This window comes from Protopterus annectens, chromosome 7.part0 (assembly GCF_019279795.1).
Source record: "Protopterus annectens isolate FY-2018-M chromosome 7.part0, PAN1.0, whole genome shotgun sequence".
NCBI lineage: Eukaryota > Metazoa > Chordata > Ceratodontiformes > Protopteridae > Protopterus > Protopterus annectens.
The window spans coordinates 205,753,461-205,770,139 of record NC_056739.1 but is presented as its reverse complement, the minus strand read 5'-3'; the positions used below and the strand labels follow the sequence as shown (position 1 = coordinate 205,770,139).

The following is a 16,679-nucleotide window of genomic DNA, read 5'->3' as shown; positions in this document are numbered from 1 at the left end:
TAAACTGCCAGTTTCATATGTTAAAGTATCAACAACATGTTATTGGAGTGCTTAAACAGAAAATGATGATAATTCCTGACTCTGCTGAAAATAAAGAATTACAGGATTTAATGCATTCTGCTGAACAGGTTGAAAAACATACTTTGCTATGTGGATTTGATTCATTTGAGGCCTCTTGCAGGGCTGCTGTTACTGGATCTGTGCTCAGAAGGCATGCTTGGCTTAAGGAGCAATCTTTGCCTGATCATGTTAAAGCTAAATTGTTGGATGCTCCCTTAAATCAGGACCACCTGTTTGGCAACAAGGCTGAGGAAGTTCTTAAAAAGATGGAACATAACGCTAAATCTATGCAGACTGTTAAAGATTTCTTACAAGTTCAGCCTCCTAGATTTAATAGGCACTGGCCCTCTAAAAGGTGGCCCTTTCCAGCCCCCTCCAGGTCTTCTCAAGCCAAACCCAGACACAGCAGAAACCCCAGGTTTCAGTCCCAAGGGACACACAAGACTAGGCAGTGGGGGGTTTCTGCACCCAAACCTGGGAGTAGCAAGACTCCCACATATGGAAAAAAATGTCTCAATGACTTGCTTTTAAGACTTCCAAGTACTTCCCAACTGAATGCTCCTTTAGGCGGAAAGATTGGTCTGCAGGCCAGAAACTGGGAACTCATTACCCCAGGACAAATGGGTCTTAAATATAGTGTCCCAAGGATACAGATTTCATTTCCACACGTTACCAACACCAAGCGGGTGGCCAGATCTACCCCCAAATCAGTGGGCAGAGGCCCAAAATCAGGTTCTCTCTCTCTTAAACATGGGGGCTATTCAGTTGGTACCAGAAGAGGAAAAGGGACAAGTTTTCTATTTGAGACTTTTCCTGGTGCCCAGAAAAGGCAATACATGGCGTCCAATCCTGGACCTTTCTATTCTAAACACCTTTCTGGTAATTCCAAAATTCAAAATGCTGACTCTTCACCAGCTGCTTCCTATCCTAGGCAAGGATGCATGGTTGGCAACACTGGACTTAAGAGGCATACCTACACATTCTTATCAGGGAGTCTTGCAGAAGATACCTATGCTTCAAAGCAGGCTACATGTACTATCAGTTCTCTGCACTGCCCCTTGGCTTATCTACTGCGCCCAGGGTATTCACAAATTGCCTAGCAGCAGTCATTGCATTTTACAGGCAAAGAAATATTCAAATATACCCAAACTTGGACGATTGTCTAATTCAGGCAGAAAGCAAGGACATTCTCTTCAGTCATCTGGCCTTTGTTCAAAGGATACTGACTTGTCTGGGGTTCACCATAAACGAAAAGAAATCCCACCTGGTACCCTGTCAGTAAATTATATTCCTGGGAGCAAGCTTGAATACAACTTCCCAGATGGCTTTCCTCACGCCAGAGAAACGGATTAATTTGACAACTTACTTCAAACAAGTGGCCACAAAAACCCAGCTATCTGCAAGGCAAATACTACAAGCCTTGGGGTTCATGGCCACATGCATGCTTCTAATTCCATATGCAAGGCTGCATATGAGGAAACTACAATGGTATCTCAAAAGCCTATGGTGTCAACATTCACTGAATCTGGAAGCAAGGATTCCTATCATACCTTGCCTACGCCCAGAGTTCCTTTGGTGGGCAGAGGCCTGCCACCAAAACAGGGGACTACCATTTACATTACCCCTTGCCAAACAAATCTTAACAACAGACGCATCCGACTATGCATGGGGGGCTCACCTGGCAAGGAAGTGCATTCAGGGCAAATGGAACCCAAATCAAATGCACCTGCACATAAATCAAAAGGAAATGCTAGCTGTACAGAATGCTCTGACAGCCTTCAAGGACCACATTCTTCCAGGACAACTAATGGTAAAGATGGGACAACACCACTATCATGTGGTACATAAACAAGCAGGGGGCACACATTCTTACCCCCCCCTGAAGACTAGCCATGGCATTGTGGAACACAGCCTTGAGCTACCAAGTGAATCTGCAAGCTCAGTTCCTGGCAGGAAAACTAAATACACTGGCAGACAGACTAAGCAGAAACCTCATGGGCCCACATGAGTGGAAACTGGAACCAAGGATTTTCAATATGTTGACAAGCAAATGGGGGAGCCCAGATATAGACCTGTTTGCCTCCCCCTAGAACCATCAACTGGACAAATTTTGCACAAGGATTCCCCACAAGCTAGCTTGGAAAGTGGATGCTCTATCCTTCAGCTGGAAAACCTGTCAATTTATGCCTTTCCTCCTCTGCCTCTGCTCACCAAAGGTACTACTAAAGATCAAACAGGACAAGCCAAGGACGATTTTAATTGCACCAGACTGGCCTCGTCAACACTGGTGTACCCTCTCTTGCGCAGTGTGTCATGCTTGGCTCCATGACACCTGCCTCAGACTCCTTCCCTGTTGTCTCAGCAGGAGAACATGATTCTGCACCTTCAGCCGCAAACCCTGAACCTAGCAGGCTGGCTAATTACCTAATCTCTCCTTTGCCATCCCTCAGTAAATCAGTGATGGATATCATTTTAGAGGCAAGGAGGCATAGTACTAGAAAATCTTATGCTGCAAAAGGGAAAAGATTCTGTGCTTGGAACCAGTCTCAAGGAATGAACGCAGCAGTGTCCAATTTACCTCAGATTCTACAATACTTAACTGAGATGCTTCATAAGGGCTTGTCTTTTTCCTCCAAAATTCATGCCTCAGCCATTTCAGCTCATTATAGCACAGAGCCTCCCCTCTTCTCTCACCCACTGCTCAAGCAGTTCCTCAGAGGGGCCAAAAATCTAAGGCCACCCAGGAGAGCCCCAACTCCAGCCTGGGATCTTAACTTTACTTTGTCTTGGAGACACTCACTCTTCCTCCTTTTGAGCCAGCTGCTACTGCAGATTTACATTTTATTTCCTGGAAAACAGCTTTCCTTTTGGCAATCACTTCTGCAAGAATTGTATCTGGATTACAGGCCCTTATGGCAGTGGAACCTTTCATCATTTTTCATGCGGACAGGGTGTCCCTCAGAACCAATCCCTCCTTCATGCCCAAGGTGGTATCTAGTGTGGCTCTTAATCAGTCCATTCATTTGCCTACCTTTTTTCCTAACCCACAGAACAAAGGGAAATGGATACTGCACTCTTTACATGTGCACAGACAGCTTAGATTCTACTTGGACAGGACTAAACCTTAAAGGAAATCTGAACAACACCTACTGGCATTTGCTGCAGGGACAGAGGGGAAAGCTATTTCAAAACAAACCATATCAATATGGATAGGCCACTGCATTCATTTCTGCTATAAGCACCATGGAAAACCTATCCGACAGGGCATCAGACCGCATTCAACCAGGGCTGCATCTGCCTCTACAGCCTTTCTCAGGGGAGTCCCTACTAGGGACATCTTAGAAGCTGTTACCTGGAGTTCTGTACATACTTTCACCAAGCATTAGCATTTGCCAATTTTCTCTAAATCCAGGGCTGGTTTTGCCACTGCATCTTGCAGGGCCTTATAGCTGGTCCTATTTCTATTTAAATTCCTCGTCCCAACCCTAGCTTTGGGAATCTACCCAAATGTAATGACTGCAACAGTGAAACACAAAGAACATAGTACATTTGTGTACACTTACCATAAATGTCGATGTTAGAGTGTATTCACTGTTGCAGTCCTGGATGTTTGTCGTGTTTCACTGTTGCAGTCATTACTCTTGGGTTATCCTGCTGGCAGGCTACCCGCAGTCGGCCTGAATTCCAAAGTCTTGGTCCGGCGTCGGTTGCTGTCGCCTCTTCCCTGACGTCAGTGCGCCAGGGGTATAAAAGATGCAGCTGACGCCATTTTCTTCAGTCTTTCTTGCCACGCAGTGCCCGAAGCAGAAGCAGTTTGCAAGTGCCAGTCTGCCGACTCCTGAGATTTTCGTGTTCGAATTTCAGATCCGAAGTCTTCATTTAAAGCTAAGTACCCCTTTGGGGAAACTTTTTTCTTGCTCCAGACCGATGTCAGAAAAAGTTAATAATTGTATTTCTTGTGGGAAGCAAATACCTTATAAGGACTTCCATTCTTATTGTATTCCTTGCCTAGGCCCTGATCACGACATTGCTAATTGCAGGTTTTGTGCAAGATTTAACCAACACACTGTTAAGCATCGGTACGATATTGCATTTCATTACTTTGGCCGAAGATTTAATTACACAATGTCGTCTGATAGCCATCCGACTACTGCAATTCAGAAGAAACACAAGGAAAAGGACAGGCATCCGAGGTCCAAAACTGACGACGAGGCTTCTTCTAAGCCAGTCTCCGGTTCTCAGTGAGGCGCTTTCGCAGCCCCTGATGCCCGCTACCTCAGAGCCGCAGGCCGCTTCCGACTCCCACGTGGAGCAGACTAGGCCGCTGGAACCTCAAGATATTGGACACTTGGAAAATATTCCCTCAGATGGTTCCAGAGCCACTGAGCAGGCATCGGCTTCTGAGGGTGTTTTCAGGCCTACACAGTTGTATGTAAAACCGACTACAGCTTCAAAGGCAAAGACTAAAGCACCACTAAAGACAAAGAAACATGTGCGGCAAGCCCATGGATAGGCCTCCATGCCTAAAAAACAGATGCTCAAAATGGCCGAAGACCTAATTACTTTGATCAGGGGTTCCCATCCCCCTCCTGATAAGAGGCCTAGACAAGAGACAGAATATGAATCTTCAGATCAGGTTTCCATTTCCTCTGACTCCTCTTCTGAACAGGAATACTCTCTTCCTCCCTATGAGGATTGTGATGCTGAAGAATCTATCCCTTCATCCTCTCCTCCTGAGGATTATTCTTTTGGGGAAACCCTGCATACCATGAGGGAGCATTTCCACTGGGAGAGCCAAAACTACTCAGAATCTAAGAAAAGGCTCGGAGACTTTCATTTACTACCTCAGCACAGGCCTCTTGCTATCCCCCCTGTTTTAGACATTGTAGATGATGTATTTTCAGAGTCCGGCCTGTCTCCTGACTCTCTACCCCCTGCACCTGTTAAGCCAGACAGGTACTACAGGGTTCCCGATTCACATACATTTCTTTATAAAAACCCTGCTGCTGACCCAGAAACTATTTCTCAGGGTCCCAAAGGGGTCAAGGCTTCCACTGCAAAGAACCCTATCCCCTCTGATAGGGATTCAAGGGCACTGGACAGATGGGGGAAGAAGGTTTACACTTCTGCTACCTTGGCTGTGAGGGCTTTAAATTGTCAATTTCATATGCATAAATATCAGCAATACTTAATGTCACTGTTTAAACAGAAAATGTTAACAAATTCTGAATGTGCAGAAAACAAGGAAATGCAGGATTTATTGCATGCAACTGAACAAGTGGGAAGGCATACTTTGTAATGTGGTTTTGATTCTCTGGAGGCCTCTTGCAGGACGGCTGTTACGGGTTCTGTCATTAGGAGGCATGTTTGGTTAAAGGAACAGAATCTGCCTGATCATGTTAAAGCAAAATGATTAGATGCTCCATTACAGCATGATACTTTGTTTGGTGTTAAAGCAGAAGAGGTGTTGAAGAAAATGGAGGACAAAGCAAAATCTATGCAGACAGTTAAGGATTTCTTACAGGTGCAGCCACCCAGATTTAGCAGGAACTGGCCTACAAAGAATTGGTCCTTTCCAGTGTCAGACAGGCCACAAAGAGGCAGATACAGATGCCCCAGAGGCAGATCCCAGCCCCAAGGCTCATACAGGCCTAAACAATGGGGTGCTTTTACCTCCAAAAGCGGAGAAGACAAATCACAGCCATACAGGAAACAGTCCCAATGACTTTCCTCTGCCAGCATCAAGCACTTATCTTCTGGCAGCGCCCTTAGGGGGAAAACAAGCACTTTTTTTCACAAAATTGGCACATGATCACACAGGACAAATGGGTCTTGAATATAGTGTCTCAGGGCTACAGGTTCCACTTTCACACCCAGCCAAGGGCAAAAGGTATGCCAGACCTGCCACACAATCAATGGACAGAGGCACAAAAGAAAGTTTCATCCCTCATGGACATGAGAGCCATTCAGCGAGTACCCCACAGCAAGAGCAGGGACAAGGATTTTAATCGAGACTTTTCTTGGTACCCAGAAAGTACAAAGCCTGGAGACCAACACTGGACCTGTCTATTCTAAACACATTTCTGGACGTTTCAAAATTCAAAATGTTGACTCTGCAGCAGCTTCTGCCCATGCTGGGCAAGAAGGCTTGGCTTGTAACTTTCGACCTAAAAGAGGCATACCTGCATGCCCCAATCAGACAATCTTGCAGAAGATACCTCATATTCATAGCTGGCTCAATGCACTACCAATTCTCTGCACTGCCCTTTGGCTTATCTACTGCGCCCAGGGGCTTCACAAAATGCCTGGCACCAGTAATTGCATTTTGCAGACAAAGAGGAATTCAAATATATCCTTACATGGATGGCTGCCTTATTCAAGCAGAGAACAAGGACATTCTACTAAAGCATCTGGCGTTTGTAAACTGATTACTAATTTGCCTAGGGTACACAGTAAACAAAAACAAATCAAAACTAGTACCCTCTCAAGAGATAATATTCCTGAGTGCAAGCTTAAATACAACTGCCCAGATGACTTATCTCACGCTAGGCAAACAAAGTCAACTGACTTCTTACTTCAAAATGTTGTCAACAAAGACCCAGTTATCTGCAAGAAAAATTCTGCAGGCTTTGGTCTTCATGGCATCCTGCATTCTGCTAATTCCATATGTCAGACTGCATATGAGGAAACTACAGTGGTATCTAAAAAGTGTTTGGACTCAACATTGCCACAGCCTGGAAACATTAATTACCATCATTCCCTGCCTGCAACAGGAGTTTCGATGGTGGGCACAACAAGGGACAGCCATTCACTTTACCCACAGCCAGGCAGACACTAACAACGGATGCATCAGATTATGCCTGGGGGGCCCACATGGCAGAAAAATGTATTCAGGGCACATGGCCCGCAAGCCAGATGCATCTTCATATCAATCAAAAAGAGATGCTAGCTGTTCAAAATGCCCTGACAGCTTTCAAGGATCTACTTCATCCAGGACAACTACTGATAAAGACGGACAATACTAGTCATGTGGTACATAAACAAGCGGGGAGGCACACATTCCTACCCCCTCTGCAGACAAGCCATGACTTTGTGGGACACAGCATTGACTTATCAAGTTCACCTGCAAGCACAATTCCTGCCAGGAAAGATAAATACTCAGGCAGACGAACTAAGCAGAAACCTCATGGATCCCCACGAGTGGAAACTGGATCCACAAGTCTTCAGCATGATAACAAGGAAATGGGGATGCCCAGACATAGATCTGTTTGCCTCCCCTCACAACTGCCAACTACAGAGATTCTGCACAAGGACTTATCACAAGCAAGCAAGCATGGAAAGTGGATGCCTTATCCTTCAGCTGGAAAAACCTAACAGTGTATGCCTTTCCTCCACTGCCTCTCCTCCCCAAGGTACTCCTAAAGGTTAGACAAGAGAAACCAAAAATTATACTGATTGCCCCAGACTGGCCACGCCAGCACTGGTACCCAATCCTAAAGAACTTGTCTCAAGGTCCAGCCTGGACATTGCCTCAAATTCCTCACTTACTGACCCAACAAAACAATCAGATCCTGCACAGCCAACTCAGGACCTTAAATCTGGCAGCATGGCGGATAATGTATGTAGCCATTCAGAACACTCCTCTCTCCAAAGCTGTGATGGATGTTATTTTGGAGGCCAGGAGGCCCAGTACCAGAAAATCTTATGCAGAAAAATGGAAGAGATTCTGTGCTTGGAACCAGGCACAAGCAGTTGACACGTTTTTACCAAACATTCCTCAGATTTTACAATACTTAACTGAGATACTGGACAGAGGCCTATCCTTTTCATCAATTAAGATCCATGCCTCTGCCATTTCAGCCCATTACAATACGGAACCAACTATCTTTTCTCATCCTTTAATAAGGCAGTACCTCAGAGGGGCCAAAAACATAAGACCTCCAAGGAGAGCACCAGTACCTGCATGGGACCTCAATTATGTCTTGGAAAAACTCACACTGCCTCCTTTTGAGCCAGCCTCAACAGCTGATATAAAATTCTTATCCTGGAAAACAGCTCTGTTCCTAGCAATAACCTCTGCAAGACGAGTCTCGGAGTTACAGGCACTCATGGCGGTGGAACCTTTTACATATTCCATCCAGACAGGGTTTCTCTGAGGACAAACCCGACATTTATGCCTAAGGCGGTGTCCAGTGTGGCCCTTAACCAAACCATTCACTTGCCTACCTTTTATCCAAACCCACAGAACAAGGGTGAGAGACTTCTGCATTCTTTGGACTTATACAGACAGCTATGCTTCTACTTGGACGGAACTAAAGCTTTCAGAAAGACTGAGCAACTTGTAGTGGCATATGCTGCAGGATCACAAGGAAAGGCTATCTCAAAACGGACTATTTCAAAATGGATAGGCCATTGCATTAATTTCTGCTATTCACAACATGGCAAATCAGTGCCTAAGGACATTAGGCCACATTCAACCAGAGCAGCAGCCACTTTAGCAGCCTTCCTCAGAGGAGTACCAACCAAAGACATCTTAGAGGCTGCAACTTGGAGTTCGGTGCACACCTTTACAAAGCACTACCACTTACCTCTCTACTCTAAATCCAGAGCAGGCTTTGCCACTGCAGTTCTGCAGGGCCTCATAGCCTCTCCTAATCCTATTTATCCCCAGCCACCCATCCTCAGCTTTGGGATTCAACCCAAGAGTAATGACTGCAACAGTGAAACACTATGAACATAGTACAGTTGTGTACCTACCATAAATGTAGATGTTCGAGTGTATTCACTGTTGCAGTCCAGGTTACCCTCCCACCATCCCCCTTTCTTTTGCTGGGTCTTATCTGTACTTCTCTATTCTATACAACCTATGTGGTGTATTTGCTTGTAGATGAAGGAAATGATTACCTTAGTGCGTGCATGTTTATTGGCATCATTGTTAGCCTACCCTTTTGGGGGCACCTGACATCTGGGGCAAGAAAAACTGAAGAAAATGGTGTCGGCTGCATCTTTTATACCCCTGGCGCACTGACGTCAGGGAAGAGGTGACAGCAACCGACGCCAGACCAAGACTTTGGAATTCAGGCCGACTGCGGGTAGCCTGCCAGCAGGATAACCCAAGGGTAATGACTGCAACAGTGAATACACTCGAACATCTACATTTATGGTAGGTACACAACTGTACTTTAACCTCCCTCCAGCCCCCTTTTCTTCCTTTGGCTATAGCTCTACTCTCACTTAATATGCTTTAAAAGCTTTTTGGTGTATTTATAGATTTAATTGCTTACCATTAGGGGGGCACCTGACATCTAGGGCAAGATAAACTGATGTAATGGCGTCGGCTGCATGTTTTATACCCCTGACGACAAGACATCATGGAAGAAGGGACAGCAACCAACGCAGGACCCAAAACTTTGTTAATCAGGCCGACTGAGGGCTACTGCAAGCAAGATAACCCAAATGTAATGGCTGCAACAGTGAATACACTCAAACATCTACATTTATGGTAAGTGTACACAACTGTACTATCTCAGGCAGCCTGGTTGTACTGATGAGTACTTCAGGTTGTCTGTCCATACTTGTACATATCTCAGATTGCATGGCCATCATACCTTTCATCATCTTTGTTCAAGAATTCTAGACAAGTCCAAAAATAAAGGGAGCAGCAAAGGCCCAAAATCAAAGACAAATTTTAAATATTACTCTAATTCACTTAACACTGCGGTGGTGGTGCTGCAGTAGCGTTGTCGCCTCATAGCAAGATGTTGTCCCGTTCGATTCTCAGCTAGAGCATCTTCTGTGTGGAGGCATACGTGAATGGGGCGTGCTTTCGTTGAAGGTTGTGCGTCAGGGCTGGTAACCCGGTACGTAAAAATCCACTACCAATCATTAGCAGACCGGAGTTCCGCTGTGGCGACCCCTAACCGGGAAAAGCCGAAAGACCTAAACAAACTCTAATTCACTTAACGTTAATAGAACGGCAGATTTTGCATCAACTTGTGTTTTCTGGACAATACGACAAATGCAGCTCTCTCTGGCATTATTGACTGACTGTAATTCTCAATGATTTACCAGAAAATCAACAATTTGAGGACAGGGCAAAAATATGGAACAAAATCTGAGGAGGTCTGCAAAAGTGGACAGTTACAACATATACTGACCATGATGATGCATGATACTGATGAATAAATCATTCCTTAGCTGAAGTGGTAGAAGTGATCAGTTCCTGCACTTAGTTGCTGAGCCAATTTGTCTGTGGGTACGTATTTTACTGCTATAGCCTTTGTTTTATCTTCATTGATTTTTATAACTTGAAAAGACTATGGCCTTTTCTGGATTTATCAAGTACAGAATATCACTTGCAGTTAAGTCTAGCTTTGCTTAATAGTGTCATGTTTAATTTTTAAAATTGCATTATGAAATCCTGATTGTTAGTTGTCAGTTGCCTGTTAATGTAATAGTCTCAAGTTCCACATTGGCAGTGCTCTTTTGTTGACTTTGATTCTGCAGTGGAGTGATATAAGAAAATGTTTGGGTTTTAGTGTACTGAAGATGTAGGTATGATTTTTTTCTTGTACTTTTTGAAAATGATTATTTTAAAGCCTGTCTTCTGCTGTGCTTGTGGATTACAGTGATGAATGTATTCACTTATGTCATGCTGTTTCTTTTGTGGAAATGTAGTCAATTACCAAGGTTCTAGTTTTGTAACGTCAACATTCTGAATTTACTGTTTTCACTTAGTATTAGAATAGAAGTACTCTCATCTCGTTCACTAATGCCAGGTAAAGAGTAGCCAGTACCTGAGATTTCAGTTATGCACACATACTTGATATTTAGTAGGTGTCCTGCTGAATGTAGGCCATTACTTGTAGAGATTACCCCCATTTATTTAATGAATCTGATGTGGAGTTGCACATGGCTTACAGAAGTAGTTGTGTAGTAGAATAGTAAATGGCTAACATATTACATGATGCTCCAGTTCTGCTTACTGGTTTTGAGATAATGACTTTTTAATTCTGTTCTCTCATCAGGCTCTGATGTTGTGGACTGGTTGTACCATCACGTGGAAGGATTCCATGATCGCCGGGAAGCACGGAAGTATGCAAGCAATTTACTAAAAGCAGGCTTTATTCGGCACACTGTAAACAAGATCACATTTTCTGAGCAGTGCTACTACATTTTTGGTGACTTCAGTGGCTGTGAGAATTGTAAGTTGGATGAGTAAAACGGTTTTTCTTCTTGGTGTCATGTTAGTTTGAGTATTGACATATTGGTAGGTTCATTGCAAGATGTATTTGAGGTGCAGAATGGGCCAGTGGTAAAAATGTACAGTGGCAGAAGTAGATCACATGTTGTCCCATGGTGACGGGCCTACTTTTGGGAGTAGTTTCAGGTGTAGTAACAGTGCTGCACAGTGGTACTAGTTAACCGTTTGTGCTTTGTTTGCTTATTACCCTTGTCAGCATTCAGGTGGCTGTAATGTTGCAGTAATCTTTGTACTAGTTGTAACAGGTATTGATCAAAATGGACAGTTCATGATACCTGGTCTGTTTTGATGGTGGGAACAAGTGACATGTTTATGCCTTACAAAGTACTGTTACTGTGGAAAACAGATGTAGTCTGTTGAGTAGAGAGGAAGTTCGAGTTGTTGCCACTGATCAGCATTCCCATTACTGCAGTAGTCTTTAGGTTGTGTAGGTTGTTTCCTGCCTAGAAAACAACCAGCCAGTTTCAAAAAGCTGTGACTGTCTTGCACTCCTTCACTCTGACTGCTGATTGGCTTATCCCAAGGAGGGAAATCAGAAGTCAGACTGAAGATTCCTTCAGTACTTTATTGCTATCTCAAGAAAAAGCATCTCTCTGGCTTCAAAGGAGCAGCAGTCAGCTTTGTTCCTGACAGTTAAGTCCCTGTTGGGGAAACATCTGCACTCAGAAATTATTGCCCTTTTAAGAAAAGTAATATATGTTTTTTTTTTTTTTTACTAAAAGGACTATTTACTCTGTAAGAAAGTCATTATTTTTTCACAATATCGAAATTTTCCTATTGGTTGGTTGGCTGGTTTTAGCTAGACCCAATTATTAATCAGTTTGAATCCAATTTTGTGGGAAATTATTTACTGCATGTGTAAACTTTGAATTTTTATGGGGGGGGATATGGAGGAACTGGTAAGAATGTGCAAAGCTTATGCTGACTTTGTGACAACGTACCTACCTTATTCATTTCTTTGTGTACTTGTGAGTGTTTGAAATGTATTGACAGGGAAATTAGGATGTTTATCATGTTTCACTGTTGCAGTCATTACAATTGGGTTATCCTGCTGGCAGGCTACCCGCAGTCAGCCTGAGTTCCAAAGTCTAGGTCCGGCGTCGGTTGCTGTCACTTCCTCCCTGACGTCAGTGCACCAGGGGTATAAAAGATGCAGCCAACGCCATTTTCTTCAGTCTTTCTTGCCGCGCGGTGCCCGAAGCAAAAGCAGTTCGCAAGTGCCGGTCGGCTGACTCTTGAGATTTTCAAACTAGAATTTCAGATCCAAAGTCTTCATTAAAGCTAAGTACCCCGTTGGGGAAACTTTTTTCTTGCTCCAGACTGATGTCAGAAAAAGTTAATAGTTGTATTTCTTGTGGAAAGCAAATACCTCATAAGGATTTTCATTCTTACTTTATTCCTTGCCTAGGCCCTGACCACAACGTTGTTAGTTGTCGGTTTTGTGCTAGGTTTAACCAACGCACTATTAAGCGTCTGTACGATTTTGCATTTCATTATTTTGGCAGAAGATTTAACTATATAATACCGTCGGAGCAACCGACTACCGGAGTTTATAAAAAGCGCAAAGAAAAGGACAGGCATCCGAAGTCCAAAACCGAAGACGAAGCTTCTGCTAGGCCTTTCGCCGGTTCTCAGTGAGGCGCTTTCGCATCCCCTGATGCCCGCTACCTCAGAGCCACAGGCCGCTTCCGACTCCCATGTGGAGCCAACTAGGCCACTGGAAACTCAAGGTATTGGACACTCAGATACTGTTCCCTCAGATGGGTCCGGAGCCGCTGAGCAGGCATCAGCTTCTGAGGGTGTTTTCAGGCCTACACAGTTGTATGTAAAACCAACTTCAGCTTCAAAGGCAAAGACTAAAGCAGCTCTAAAGACAAAGAAACAAGTACAGCATTCTCCTGGACAGGCCTCCATGCCTAAAAAACAGATGCTTAAAATGGCCGAAGACCTAATTACTTTGATCAGGGGTTCCAATCCCCCACCTGATAAGAGGCCTAGGCAAGAGATAGATTATGCTTCTTCAGATCAGGTTTCAGTTTCCTCTGATTCCTCTTCTGACCAGGAATATTCTCTTCCTCCCTATGAGGATTCTGATGCTGAAGAATCTATTCCTTCAGCCTCTCCTCCTGAGGATTATTCTTTTGGGGAAACCCTACATACTATGAGGGAGCATTTCCACTGGGAGAGTCAAGATTGCTCAGAATCCAAGAAAAGGCTCAGAGACTTCCTTTTATTACCTCAGCACAGGCCCCTTGCTATTCCTCCTGTTTTAGACATTGTAGATGATGTATTTTCAGAGTCCGGACTGTCTACTGACTCTTTGCCTCCAGCTCCTGTAAAGCCAGACAGTTACTACAAGGTTCCTGATTCACATAATTTCTTTATAAAAACCCTGCTGCAGACCCAGAAACTCTCTCTCAGGGTCCCAAAGGGGTCAAGGCGTCCACTGCAAAAAGCCCTATACCCTCTGATAGGGATTCAAGGGCTCTGGACAGATGGGGGAAAAAGATTTATACTTCTGCTACCTTGGCTGTAAGAGCTTTAAATTGTCAATTTCATATGCTTAAATATCAGCAATATCTAATGTCTCTGCTTAAACAAAAAATGTTGACAAATTCAGAATGTGCAGAAAACAGAAATGCAGGATTTATTGCATGCTGCTGAACAAGTAGGAAAGCGTACTTTGCAATTTGGTTTTGATTCTCTAGAGGCCTCTTGCAGGGCCACTGTTACAGGTTCTGTCATTAGAAGACATGCTTGGTTAAAAGAACGGAATCTGCCTGATCATGTTAAAGCAAAATTAGTAGATGCTCCATTACAACATGATACCTTGTTTGGTGTTAAAGCAGAAGAGGTTTTGAAGAAAATGGAGAAGAAAGCTAAATCTATGCAAACGGTTAAGGATTTCTTACAGGTACAGCCTCCCAGATTTAGCAGGAACTGGCCTGCAAAGAACTGGTCCTTTCCAGTGTCAGACAGACCACAAAGAGGTAGATACAGACGCCCCAGAGGCAGATCACAGCCCCAAGGCTCATACAGGCCTAAACTATGGGGTGCTTCAACCTCCAAAAGCAGAGAAGAAAAATCACAGCCATACAGGAAACCGTCTCAATGACTTTCCCCTTCCAGCACCAACCATTTATCTTCAGGCAGCTCCCTTGGGGGGAAAACTAGCACTTTTGCTCAAAATTGGCATATGATCACTCAAGACAAATGGGTCTTAAATATCGTATCCCAGGGCTACAGGTTTCATTTTCATACCCTGCCAAAGCCAAACGGTATGCCAGACCTGCCATGCAATCAATGGGCAGATTTCCAAAAACAAGTTTCATCCCTCATGAACATGGGGGCCATTCAGCAGGTACCACAGCAAGAGCAGGGACAAGGATTTTACTCAAGGCTATTCTTGGTGCCCAGAAAGGACAAAACCTGGAGACCAATACTGGACCTGTCTATCCTGAACACATTCTTGGACATTCCAAAATTCAAAATGTTAACTCTGCAGCAGCTTCTGCCCATGCTGGGCAAGAAGGCTTGGCTTGTGACTTTAGACCTAAAAGAGGCATACCTGCATGTCCCAATCAGACAAGCATGCAGAAGATACCTCAGATTTATAGCTGGCTCAATGCATTACCAATTCTCTGCACTGCCCTTTGGATTATCTACTGTGCCCAGGGTCTTCACAAAGTGCCTGGCACCAGTAATTGCTTTTTGCAGACTGAGAGAAATTCAAATATATCCTTACTTGGACGACTGCCTTATTCAAGCAGAGAACAAGGACACTCTACTACAGCATCTGGCGTTTGTAAAAACATTACTAGCAGGCCTAGGGTACACAGTAAAAGAAAAGAAATCAAAACTCGTACCCTCTCAAGAGATAATATTCCTGGGTGCAAGCTTAAATTCAACTGCCCAGATGGCTTATCTCACGCCAGACAAACACAGACAACTGACTACTTATTTCAAAATGTTGGCAACAAAGACCCAGTTATCTGCAAGACAAATTCTGCAGGCTTTGGGCTTCATGGCATCCTGCATTCTGCTAATTCCATATGCAAGACTGCATATGAGGAAACTTCAATGGTATCTAAAAAGTGTTTGGACTCAACATTGCCACAGCCTGGAAACAATAATTACCCTCATTCCCTGCCTGCAACAGGAATTTCGATGGTGGGCAAAAGCCTGTCACCACAACACGGGACAGCCATTCACCTTACCCACAGCCAGGCAGACATTGACAACAGATGCATCAGATTATGCCTGGGGGGCACATATGGCAGGAAGATGTATTCAGGGCACATGGTCCCCAAGTCAAATGCATCTACATATCAATCAAAAAGAGATGCTAGCAGTTCAAAATGCCCTGACAGCCTTCAGGGATCTACTTCATCCAGGACAACTACTGATAAAGACGGACAATACCGCAGTCATGTGGTACATAAACAAGCAAGGGGGCACACATTCCTACCCCCTCTGCAGACTAGCCATGAACTTGTGGGACACAGCGTTGACTTACCAAGTACATCTGCAAGCACAATTCCTGCCAGGAAGGATAAATACTCTGGCAGACGAACTAAGCAGAAACCTAATGGATCCCCACGAGTGGAAATTGGATCCACAAATCTTCAGCATGATAACAAGGAACTGGGGGTGTCCGGACATAGACCTATTTGCCTCCCCTCACAATTGCCAACTACAAAGATTCTGCACAAGGACTTATCACAAGCAAGCATGGAAAGTGGATGATCTATCTTTCAGCTGGAAAAACCTAACAGTATATGCCTTTCCTCCTCTGCCTCTCCTCCCCAAGGTACTCCTCAAGGTCAGACAAGAGAAGCCAAAAATGATTCTGATTGCCTCAGACTGGCCCCGCCAGCACTGGTACCCAATCCTAAAGAGCTTGTCCTAATGCCCAGCTTGGACACTACCTCATATTCCTCATTTATTCACTCAACAAGACAGATACTGCACAGCCAACTCAGGACCCTAAACCTGTCAGCATGGCGAATAATGTAGCCATTCAAGACACACTTCTTTCTAAAGCAGTTATGGATGTTATTTTGGAGGCCAGGAGGCCTAGCACCAGAAAATCTTATGCAGAAAAATGGAAGAGATTCTGTGCTTGGAACCAGGCACAACGTATTGACACGAATGTTCCAAATATTCCTCAGATTTTGCAATATTTAACTGAGATGCTGGATAAAGGGCTTTCCTTTTCATCCATTAAAATTCATGCCTCTGCCATTTCAGCTCACTACAATACAGAACCACCTATTTTTTCTCATCCATTATTAAAGCAGTACCACAGAGGGGCCAAAAACATAAGATCCCCAAGGAGGGCACCAATACCTGCATG

General features: G+C 44.2%; 1 protein-coding gene across 1 annotated transcript in view; it reads left to right on the top strand.

Annotated features, from left to right (window-relative positions):
* DVL2 (dishevelled segment polarity protein 2) overlaps nucleotides 1-16,679 on the top strand; it is a 1,986,500-nt gene that overhangs the window by 1,837,219 nt on the left and 132,602 nt on the right. Inside the window, exon 13 of the mRNA XM_044076705.1 lies at nucleotides 11,088-11,264. Coding sequence (XP_043932640.1) covers nucleotides 11,088-11,264 — 177 coding nt within the window. The remainder of the gene's footprint in view (nucleotides 1-11,087; nucleotides 11,265-16,679) is intronic.